This window comes from Chelon labrosus (genome assembly GCF_963514085.1).
Source record: "Chelon labrosus genome assembly, chromosome: 6".
Classification (NCBI taxonomy): domain Eukaryota; kingdom Metazoa; phylum Chordata; class Actinopteri; order Mugiliformes; family Mugilidae; genus Chelon; species Chelon labrosus.
In genome coordinates, this window is record NC_140342.1 from 25,545,880 (window position 1) to 25,558,311 (window position 12,432).

The 12,432-nt window shown below is 41.8% G+C and overlaps 1 protein-coding gene across 1 annotated transcript in view; it reads left to right on the top strand.

Moving 5' to 3' along the window:
- The window catches only part of LOC311488900 (vasoactive intestinal polypeptide receptor 2-like), a gene marked incomplete at its 5' end in the record, with an annotated part of 39,777 nt that overhangs the window by 11,017 nt on the left and 16,328 nt on the right, over positions 1 to 12,432 (top strand). The window contains 3 exons of the mRNA XM_084545762.1: positions 1,087 to 1,200; positions 6,562 to 6,653; positions 12,283 to 12,380. Coding sequence (XP_084401888.1) covers positions 1,087 to 1,200; positions 6,562 to 6,653; positions 12,283 to 12,380 — 304 coding nt within the window. The remainder of the gene's footprint in view (positions 1 to 1,086; positions 1,201 to 6,561; positions 6,654 to 12,282; positions 12,381 to 12,432) is intronic.

Consider the following 12,432-nt stretch of genomic DNA (forward strand, 5'->3'; position numbering starts at 1 on the left):
TGGCTGAACTGGGTTCAACTCTTGCAACACAGTGGCATCAGCTGGCCAACGTCAGACTGGTCAAAGCTGAACAAAGGTGGACTGTTTGCATCTAAATCTGGGTTGTTAGGAGAAGGAATGATGCTCCTTTATAGATTTGATGCTGCAACATTGAGCTGGACTTGTCCAATATACAATCAAAAATGTTACCTTGAGTAAGCCTGGGTTGCTGGCAGCAGAAGGAAGCAAGGACCCAGTCCAGTCAGGTCATTTGTAGCAGTTGAAGCAGGTCATGTACAGCACAGTAGGGGTGTCAAGAAAAACAATGCAGCGTCCCATTTGCCAAAATAGCTGAACTACGCTCCACTTTTGCAACAAAAGCGCAACAGTCCGAGCATGTCCGATCGGTCAAAGGTGGATGTAGAGATGTATTCTCGTGTCATTTGGCTCATGGTAGCCTGCAAGGCCTTCAAGAGAGGGGAGGACCATCTATTTCAGTTTTGGTGCTGCAACATTGAGCTGGATTTGTCCAAAATACAGTCAAAAAACTTGAATTTGAATCTGTTTGTGATAATATTACATTTCCCAGCAGAAGAGAGGGAGTGCTTCCTTCCAAAGTCCAACAAAAATCACCCAACCAAGAGAGCACAGAACGGTACAAACAAAATAATCCATCAAAACAAAATCCCCCAAAAATGAAAAGGCTAAAATACAGCCCTGCGGACCACCTCCTCCAGTTGAATTACTACCTTTCTCACTCTATTTCAACCTAAACTGTACATCATAGCAGCCTGCAAGGAGGGTTATTGTGCAGGAATGTTATATATATATATCAGGGAACGAGGACCTTTTCAAAGTAAAGCAATTAGAGAAGAAAATTGCAAGAAAACCCAGATGGATTCAAAGCTAATGGCAACTTAATGGAAAAGGTTCTTGATGAAAAAAGTAACTGCTCCAAAGTTGAAATATCCAGATTTTGAGTTTTCTAAACCATCTAATCTTATATTCTGGATTGTATTTAACATCTTGTTGGTAACACACAACAGCTATTGCTTCTTTTTTTTTTTTTCTCTCTGGAGACTAAACTCCTTTAAATGTGTCTTTCAGACCCGGGATGCAAAGGAACTTGGGATATCATAGCGTGCTGGGAGAGGGCTGCGTTCGGAGAGACCGTGACCATCCCCTGTCCTCGAGTCCTCAAAACCGTATTCGGCAGAAACGGTAATCTTCTGAAACTGTTGATTATTAATTAAATAAATGCAAAGATCACGCTTCTCTGTTATCGACTGTGTTTTCTTGTCCTAAAAGGCCGTGACTTTGGAAGATTCACACTTGATTCATGCATCAGATGATCAAAAGCCCGACATTAACATAAACCCTGAAAGGAAGAGGGGCTGTGGGTTTTGTGAATGTGTACGGTCCCGCGGACATTTTTCCAGCCGGTGACCAGATGGCTGTTTGGGTTTCCGAGTTGTGCTCTGATTTACATTGATGACTAAACATTATGTAAGCTGCCAGCGGCTACTTCAGCGCCAGAGCTCGCGTTGATGCTTTCCTGCCTGGGACAGACCCCCCCCCCCCGCGCCTCAAGTCGCATCTGCAGCTCACTGAAATAGTAAAGACTCATTACGTAAGATGAAGCAGGATGGAGAACGCCAGGCACCCTGAAGTTACTGAGTGTTTTTATTTAGTTTTCTATCTTTTAAAACAAGAAATATAATAACCATAAGCTCAAATTAAGCTAAAAGCACGTTTTGATCGGTTAGTCAGCGGTATTTTCTCCACATTAAACATCAGGAGGTTGCCAGTGGGTTGGCAGATCTACTGAGAAGCAACAGAGTTTGAGCTTCCAGAGATTTTGAAAAATATTTCAGTAAGTTCCAAGGCATCCTGGTTTTAGGTCAATGTTATTTACTTCCCCTCTCAGTGGTACCCCCCGTCCTCCCCTGACCCTCTAGAGCAGGGGTTCCCAAACTTTTCCATGCCAAGGCCCCCCAAACAGCATTAGCTTCTGGCCAAGGACCCCCTTTGCAAACCAACAGCCAATGCTTCTAAATATGTAAAGAAACATCAACTTTTAGACTGTTTTTTTCTTACTTTTATTCACTATATAATAATATAATAATTAGATTATATATATTTTTTCTTATCTTCCCTCCAATTGTCTGAGCCCCCCCTAGAACCCCCTGGCGGCACCCCACTTTGAAAACCACTGCTCTAGAGGACAAGTGATTACAGAAAAGGAAGGAATGAATGAATGAATGACAGTATTTTTCTTACATTCTGGAAAAACTGGTATTTCATTTCCAAACATGCCGTAGACAAAAGTCTTTTAAATTTATCTTTCAGAGGCTCTTAGATTAGAGTGCATTCATACTCACTAGTGTACCTAATGAAGTGGCCGGTGCGTGTACATCTCTAGTATTTATTGCTTAAATATCATTAGCATCTTCACTGTGGTAACTTTTACGTAAAGGAAATGATCAGAACACTTCATCCACTGTTCGTCACACGTTCATTTGTATATTCAGGGTCAATACGATATAAAAGGGCAAATATGTGATTGCTTGCCATTTCACTGGCAATGAATAAAGCTAAGCCTCCGTGTTTATTGCTTAGGTTATTGCAGTTCCATGCACTTAGTATAGCTTTGATTTTAAATGCACAGCCCTAGTATGTGATTTTGTTTTCAAGTTGTTTTAGTACATACCAAAGTTTGGGTCAAAATACTGTAATTTTAAAGCAACAGTACAATACTTCTTCATTTCCCATCAGTCTATCACAGGGCTAACACACAGAGAGAGAGACAACCATTCACTCTCACACCTACTGCCAGTTTAGAATCACCAATGAACCTAACCAGAATGTCTTTGGACGGTGGGAGGAAGCTGGAGAACCTGGAGAGAACCCACGCAGACACAGGGAGAACATGCAAACTCCACACAGAAATGGATTTGATGGATATGAACCAAGAACCTTCTTGCCGTGAGGGATCAGCGCAAACCACCATGCCACGGTGCCGCACTCTGCTTGTCACACATGCAAAGACAGAATCTGACTTTCACATCGTTGACCGGCTTCTTCTCCAGCCTGCAGAGATTCACTGGAGGAGGTTTCCTGCCGAGGCAGACGAGTGGTGACGTTACTTCCACTCAGCGAGCCACTGACCCTTCGTGCTTTTTTTTTTTTTTTACAGTGCATTCCGTGAATTCTCCAAAGGGAGATGAACCCCTGCGAGGTTTGGGCATTGGAGCCTTCAGAAAGTGTCCCTCAGGAGGAGTTTACAGTCTAATGGACAAGGCTCTCGTTTGAAACACAGTGATGCTGCTTTGCCAGAACAGGAACTTGACCTACAACCTACAAAAATCTGATGATCCTTTCCTCCCTCAGCTTTTTATTGAAGTGGCTGGCCACTTTTATAACTTGTGTCCCTCATAGTGCGAACGACCAACGTTTCGGGATAAGTTTTGCATGTGCAGATCTGAATCTTCGTCCTGGAGCTGCTCAGTTTGAGGTTTTTTCATGATTTCGTTGCAAATAACAGAAACACACGTTCTGGGAATACCCACAGGGAGATGAACTCTCTGTACGCTGCATGATTTTGGCATTGGGGCCTTCAGAAAATGTCCCTCAGGAGGAGTTTACAGTCTACTGGACAAGGCTCTCCTTTGAAACACTGTAATGCCGCTGTTCCAGAACCTGCGACCTGGACATTTTGAGAAATTTTGAGCTTTTTATTAAAAAGGCGACAGTGGGAGAGATGTTGTTCAATAGTTTCAGGTCCCTTTAAGCCGCTCTTTGCACTGCTAACTCTTTCTGGCAGCAAGTCTTGGAGCTTGGCGTGAAAATGCTTTTTTGAGTCCTCGCAAAGTGTCATGAGGCCTTTTAATCCACCAAAAAGACTGTTAGTCAGAGGTGACATCAGGGAGGATGACGCGATTCAAATGTGCATTCAGCTGAGCAGCTTTCTTATCATTCTCGGCGTAGAACACACAGTATACTGTTTCAAATAGTTGATAAAATCAGACGAACGCCTTCCACGCTTGCAAAGAATGAGGAAACATTTCAGGAGGTGGATCAGAAACACAAGTTCAGACTGGTTTTGCCAACATTTTACATAAAATAGGGGGCATCAAGCTCAGTTTGGTTCAGGGGCTCAGTTTGATTTGGCTTGCAACTTGAACGGTTTACTGCATTATTTTGTATTTGGACTTACACCCAAGAAGGTTTCATTCCAAGAGCCACATTCATGGACAGTTTTAGTTGAATGCTAAATGTTAATCTAAACTGTACACCATTTAAATACCTGTCAGTAAAATGGACGAAAATGCTTATTTTTACATAGTTTTAGTCAAGTAAAGCTATTTTATATGTCATCTTTAGACAAAATAGTGAATTGTTCTCACTTTAGATCCATTTAATGAAGCTTACGTATAAAGCATAAATTTGAATCCAGGTTATAGGCTGTACCGACTCACTTCTACATATCCCTCTCCAGAGTTGGATATCAGCCCTGCTGTCCTTAATTTATAAGCCTGGGTCATACAGTACAGACAAATAAAAGAGGAATCATAGCTCAAGTAAAAATACAAAATCATTTTTCTCTGGTTGTTTGCAGAAGAACAACATTTATTTTCTGAAAGCTAACATGTAATATAAAAACAGACAGTTCTAAATCAGATATAACCGTAGAGGACCGTGCTCAGATCTATTGTTGTGGTTGTTCAAACATAATGAGGTAAAAACATTAAGCGTAAACACATTTTGAAGGAAAACATTTCAAATCTTAAAAAATAAACTGCAGGCTTGCAACTTGAACGGTTTACTGTCCCACTTTGTATTCTGACCACATATACACAAGATGGATCTACAGTTATGGGCAATCTTAGCTTTCTAAATGCTAATCTATTATAAAATGTCGACTGTTTAACTCAGCAGAAGGTAGTAACTTCATGTGGAGCATAACAGCAACTTTTAAAGTACTTAGATGAGACTCATTTAACTTCATAGTTAGCTCACTTACCATGATGGAGGCTGCAGAAACATCATTTGTAGCCTCAGGGCTTGTGGCAGCTTGATAGTTTTAGTAGCTACAAAGAGATCATGTACTTTGAATGTCTGATGTTCAGATAGAGCGGCACAGAGTTTCCATGTTCTCCCTGTGTCTGCATGGGTTCTCTCCAGGTACTCCAGCTTCCTCCCACCGTCCAAAGACATGCTGGTTAGGTTCATTGGTGATTCTAAATTGGCCGTAGGTGTGAGTGTGAATGGTTGTCTGTCTCTCTGTGTTAGCCCTGTGATAGACTGAAGACCTGTCCAGGGTGGACCCCTCAGCGTTGCCAAATGGGAAATGAAGAAATTGTATGCACTAAAACAACTTGAAAAAACTCACACACTAGGACAGTGCATTTAACCCACTGACACCTGAATTGATTTACAATTATATATAAAAATAATTAATTCTTTGTGTTTTTGCTTTCAAACTGATGGTAAATTAAGTATAGATTGTTAATTTGTCTATAGTTCATAGTGTAGCTATAATTTTAGGTATGATACAAATTAGTGACAACAAGAGTGAATGGTAAAAATGGTAAAACATTTATTGAAATTACAAAATCGATGTGTACAAATACATTACAAATTCAAATTACACACTATAACACCAACTATTATAATCCAATCTGAAACAGAGTTTAAGCTTTTCACCTAGGACAAATGAACGTCCTATTCGTTAGCTTCCAATAACTGGATGTAGTTCCCACTCCAACTGGTCCTACGAGAAACTAGTCCTTGCAAAAGGTTCCTAGGTACGTACTGAATGTGCACAAACCAGCATTGGAGGAATATGTACGTTATGTCGGCTGCAGTCTTTGTGGAAGCGTTGTGTCGCGACACTCTGTGTCAAGGGGTTAAAATCAAAGCTATTGTATGTGCATGGAATAAACACAAGGGTTTGGCCATTTGAATGAACTGCTTTAATCATTGGCAGCCAAGTGGCAAACTATCACATATTTGCCCTTTTATTTCGTATAGGTCCTGAAACTACTGTATAAATACGATAATTATCGTGTATGTGGCTACGATGACAGCTGGGATAGGCTCCACCCCACCCCCCACCCCCCGCAACACTCCAGAGGACAAGCGGTTACAGAAAATGAATGAATGAAGGATATTCAAGTAATATAATATATAACATTCTAGTCTCATGTCTCGTTCACAGTTTTTGATCATCAGTTGTTTAGCTCGTCAGTGTTTCATTCCACGTGCTGTTTTTTCAGAGCGTCTCCAGCAGCGATGTGTCACCGGCTCGGTACCGAAGTATCGCTTCTGGTGACATCCCTAGTTAACACAGTAGACAGCCCATTTCACACTCCACAGAAGCAGAGCAACAGTGTTAATGAGACTATTTGGTGAATTCAGCCGCGTTGAAATACACGTTTATGTATGTTCACGCGGGTATTTAACGCTTCAGAGGGCTAGAAAATAAGCGAAGACGGGATAATAGTATTCATTGCTGGTGCCAACTAACAAAGAGAGAGTCTTAGTTTGTCATAATCTTTTTGCGCACCTCTTCGCCCACAGGCAACATCAGCAGGAACTGCACCTCGGCGGGATGGTCGGAGGTCTTCCCAAACATAACCAGCGTGTGCGGCTCGGACGCCAGCCAGGACAAGGTAGCGTTTAAAAAGTCGTCTGCGCTGCTGTAAATGTCACCTGAATGCTGATGAGTTCTGACTGTGCCGGCGGAAGAGGAGCCGTAACAACATGGACCATTAGCGGCCTGTAATTGACGAAGCCTGCGGGGCTGGTTGTTAATTAACACCGGTTAGTGGTGAAGGACTGCATCTTTAAAAAGGTCAATATGCCAAACGCTAGCGTGGTACATGTCTGAATGGTTTTTTTTGTTGCGTCATTTAATGGAAAAAAAATAATAATAACGTCTCGTAGCAGCAGTTAAAGTGTCATCTTGTAATTCCCACATTGTCACTGAAAGCTTTTAGCCAGGCTGGAAATTTCTGTCAGTTCAGGACGGTTGAAGTCCCGGTTTGACCTCGCTTCCATCCACGGGACAGTCTGGTCTCTTAATTGTGTTTATACGTTACAAACGATCTGTTCTGACACAACACAGCAACAATGCATCTGTCTGTTAAAATTAAAGCATTCAAACTTTTCCGTCAACGTCCCCGGACGTGACGACACATTTAGACAAAGGGACACACACACACACACACCCACACACACACACACACACACATGCTTGCATAATATTTGGCACGTTGTGTGTGAGAGAGAGAAAAGAAAACCACTTTATGCGCTGGATGCCTAATGATTGCACGAGGGACTCTCGCTCAATTAAATCATTAACGCCATTGGTGAGAAAGTACCGCTGCCTGTTTTATAAAACCACACAATGCACAGGCAGCTTTAGTAATACCAAGGTACGCTGTCAGTACATATATATCTGTCCAAACATATATTTGCTTGAATTAAGCAACGTCCTAGCACGGCATAGCTCAGTTCTTATCAGAATACGTCGCTCAATCTGGAATTCATTATGGAAGTAATACCCCTGCATCAGCTGGATAGTCCTCCAACCAATCAGAGCCATTTTGTTGTTAGCAAATTCAAGTCCAATGGCGCTCACATGACATGTACGTCTGTTGTTACCCTTCTGTCCATTAGGGTTAGGGTTAGGGTTACCCTAGGGTAACTTAGGGTAACCCTAACCCCAACCCTAACAATTTGATTGGCCCAGATATCTTTGCAGGAGCAGAATCCGTTCCCAACAGAGATACGCCAGACCAACTTTGGACAGCAAGAAGCTTGTGGGTTGGGGGGACGTACATCTGGCTTCAAAACCATGACAGTTCAATGTTCTGCTGGGAAACTTCTGGACCTGGCATTCATTGGTGTGGATGTTACTTAGACATGTAGCACTCACCTAGACCAGACCAGGCATCCCCACCCCATAGCAATGACACTCCTTGATGGCAGCAGCCATCCCCAGCAGGATGCAGCCTGACACAGGCACACACACAAAAACACTTTAGGAACAACTAAAAAAAAAACATGAAGAACAGCACAAGGTGTTGACCTGGCCTCCAAATTCACTAGATCCCAAACTGATCAAGTATCTGTGGGATGATCCACAGAGGCCCCTCCCCTCAAAGGCCCCCCACTAACAACATTGTGTTGCCAGACACCACAGGACACCCTCAGAAGGCCCATGTCCATTCTCTGATGAGTCACCACAAGGGAGACCTACACAATATTAGGAAGGTGGTCATAATGTTATGCCTGATCGGTGTAGGTTTTCAAAAACATGTGAAGGAACTCCACTAATACATCCATTTAAATGCTGATTAAACAATAGTTATGTAGGACGACTGCCTCTCAGCCGTTGTCACCATGCGGCCTCGTTTGGCCTCTGTTGTGGTATAATTACCGCTCCCCTCCTCTTCAGCTGTCCCGGTTCAGCTCGGGTCACGGCTCGCTTGTATTCTGAATCGGCCATTGTGCTTGTTTCTGGTTGCGCCGTCATCTCTGTCCCCACTCGTCCACTTCTGCCGTCAGCTGGGACGAGATCCTCTCAGGATAAATCAGCCAAAACAACCAGAACAATGCCGCGCGGCTGTCAGATGAAAGTGCTCCACTTTTCCGGTGGGATTTTGCAGGACAAAGAAAGAAGACGATGCATTTACTTCTCTCCCGGCTCCCCATGTATTACTTGAATGCTTGAGGCCGGCATGTGGCAGAATAGTCAGAGATCGTATGAGTCTGTCAAAGACTGATTCAAACAAGAGAAAGAAATGACCAAACTTTTTTAAACCAACACTATCAACTTATCTCAAGCCAACTTATTTACTTTGGAAAAGAAAAGTCTGACGTCCGTCCGCTGTACGTCTGTCTGAAATCAAAGAAGCTTCATCCTGTTATGGAAGAGAAAAGCATCTTTTCATTTTCTGCAAATCACTGAATCACTGAAAGTAGAAAAGAGGAAACACTGCAATCTGGAAGCAGCTGAAAAAGTGTTTTTGAACAGTTTGGAAGGGCTTTTTTAACATGGCACTAAAAAAAAGGATTATACCACAGCGTAGGTAAAGAAAGGAAATAAAAAACTGAAGATCTAATAAAAATGCAAATGACAGACTGCAAAAGATCCAAGAGTGCAAGCTCAATTTTTGCAAAGGTGTTTTATTAGTTCGACCCACTCTGCTTTCCTAATTCGGTTGCAGCTGAAGATGAGAGCGCTTTCGCAACACAAACAACAAGTGAATGGAGAATAACTTTTTTTATTTTATATGCCGGCAGAAATGCTTCTTATTTGCTTTGTTTTATGGTTTCATGTTTGCATCTAATCAAGGATGCTATTTGTGACATTTTTGTACACCGTCGCTAAAGTCCAATGCTCCTTTCCACATTATATTTAAAGACACAGACAGTGTTTTTGCAGATTGCTTCGTTAGGTTGTTTGGGCGTCACCTCATGTGCGGTGGGAGACGTCTTGTGTCTAAAATGTTTGAAATTAACCCTTTTTTAATATGTATTTTTTTTAAATAATGACCAAGGAATGGTTGTATTGTTATATCTTAACACCATAAATGACCTTTGTCCTAAAAATAATAGACCCCAAGAGAGTCTTGGGGAAAATATAAAACTAACTCATTCATTTCTGACGAAGAGAATGAAGTCAACACAAATCTAAAACTGTGCTAGGTGAGTTAGAGTTTGGCAAGTGTAAAACGTGGAGATTTTTAAGGTCAGTTTTTGCAATTTGATCTGGAGTCTCTCATTTGGGAACTGATTCTGCTCCTGCAAAGATCTGCCATGCCAATCATATCGTTTGGGGGTGGGGCTTAATGTTACGATGGAAAGAAGAGTAACAGTCGTCATATATGCTAGCTGAGGACCATGGAGATTGGTTGGAGGGCTATCCAATTTATTTTTCCTCTTTATCAGCCCCATTAAGAAATCCGAATGTTACCACGCTCGTATTCCGGTAAGAACCAAGTCTAGCTATGCCAAGGCTAGTTTTGAAGCTCAGTGCGGCGTCTCTGGACATCGCCATCTTGGCTGCATCCGACTCCACATAATTCTTGGCTACTTCAAAAATGAGGCAGCACGCCGGTGACGTCTAGACAGACAGCTGCAGCTTTATTTATTCATGCATAACTTTAATCCTTGATATCATTTAAACATGGAGGTCTATGGGGATTGACTAATTTTTGTTGATATGTGTCTCTTGTAATTGCTAAAAAAAACGAGTTTAACCATTCAAATATTTTAAATATGGTAATCATCAAGTTTAGACACTGCAGGATGATATACTCTTTGTGGTCCTGAGTATTTATTTGTCCCATATACTTTATGTTATGATCTACAATCAAAGGTAATGTGTCCTGTTACCATATACTTTAATTTTTATTAACATAATCTTCAATCTTCGTTTGACCTCTTGATGCGTAATGGTCTTCAGCAAATATTTGAAAATTAATTCGGAAATTGGTAAAAAAAAAAAAAAAAAAAAGTGGCGATTGAACCGAAGGTGCTTGAATTAGAATAAGTCAAGTTTTATCAGAAATGAAATGATTATCTAACGTGAATGTGACTTTCTTTACTTAATGGTGAAGGATTAGTTCATTTTTTATTTTTTTTTATATATATCTTCTTAGGTTCCTGAGTATTCATAACAGGGTTGTCACTAATCAAATTATTCTTAGAACAGATGACAGAAAATTATCAAATAAAGGGCAGACTTTTCAAAAGTGTTGATGCCTAAGGTTTCCTCCAGTTCTGGATCAGCCTAAGTTTTTGCCACGTCCATGTGGGCTCCATATTTTAGCTCAGGAAGTCTCCACTCCAGTGAACCGGGTCTCATTGTTTTTGGCATCTAGGAGGACTTGCTGCAGTTCTCCTGTTTCTTTATGCAATACCAGACAGGTCTTCATGATTTTGAGATCAGATCTCTTTGGGGACGAGGGCATCTGTTGCAGGACAGATGTCCTATTGATATGAGTCCTGCTGCAGAATCAATCTGGGAACTCTGTGATAAGAATCTAAACATCTAAAACTTTTGAACAATACTGTACGCTTTGAATGAGTCTTCCACATACAGGTGATGGTTAGTTGGGCCATTGATCATACCAGCTGTTACTGTTAAATTAACTCTTGAGGACAGTGGGAACCTTGGACAGAGGTTGAGAGAGGTGAGAAGGGACATATCTCCCAGACCCCAGACGTTTCATCTTCTCATCAAACGCTCTTTGACTTCCTCGGCAAAAAGAGCTCACGAGAGGAAATCAGGCACCCTTCTTCTGAGGAAGCAAGATAACAGTAGAGACAGAAAGCAATTACTGGAAGCGTTCGATCCGTTTCCTTTTCCAACAGGAAATTATCTGTTCCTCAGCTCTAAAGTTTTCTCAACAACAAAACACTTGTTCCCTTCATCCTCCGGCAGAGCTTCATGAAACCGTGCAGATATCAAAGCAGAAAAAGGCTTTATTGCATCACATTTTTATGGAAAACAAGGGATTTTCTTTATCCTAACACAAGTTCCAAGATAAAAGCGAATTCCTGTCAGTCTTGTTTTTTTCATGAATCAGGTTTTTATCCGGTTTGTTTCCAAGTGAAACTTCTGTATCCAAACAGGGCTGTGACTGAGAAGCCCAAAGCGACCGTACAAACTCTGCATCGGAAAAGTTAAAATTAGTCAAAAAGTTTACTGTTGTTTTGATTCTCTGGTTCTGAAGAAGAACAGGACTGAAGAAGCTGCTCAGGTAGATAGATTGGTTGGATTGATAGTTGGTGATGACTACCGAGTCGTATGGCCTGGGGTACAAACGACCTCCTAAACCTGTCCATGGAGCAGGATAGAGACAGCACTGAACAAGCTTCTCCGCCGCCAAATTCACTAGATCCCAAACTGATCAGGTATCTGTGGGATGATCCACAGAGGTCCCTCCCCTCAACCCATAGGACCCAAAGACACCCTCAGAAGGCCCATGTCCATTCTCCAAAGAGTCACAACTGTTTTGGAGGCACAATAGAGATCATAAGGTGGTCATAATGTTATGCCTGATTGGTGTGACCTGCAACCTGTAATACCATATCATTGGTTGACGCAACACTGTCGGATGAACGTCAAAAAGGTTTTCAAAAACTGGTGGATATGTAATGAAAGTGGAAACCTAAAAGTATTAATATGCATTGTGGATCTTCATCTCGACCAAGGTGGTGGACAGGAACACCAACTGCTCGAGTGAATCTGCTGTAACAATAACTCTTGTCTCTTTCCGTCTGCAGCTGGTCTTCTACTTGGTCGTGAAGACGTTGTACACTCTGGGTCACAGTCTGTCTTTGATCGCCCTCACCACAGGGAGCGCCATCCTCTGTCTGTTCCGGTGAGACCAAATCTAAACAGTATTACTGAACCTCATGATAAATGTTCTGTGG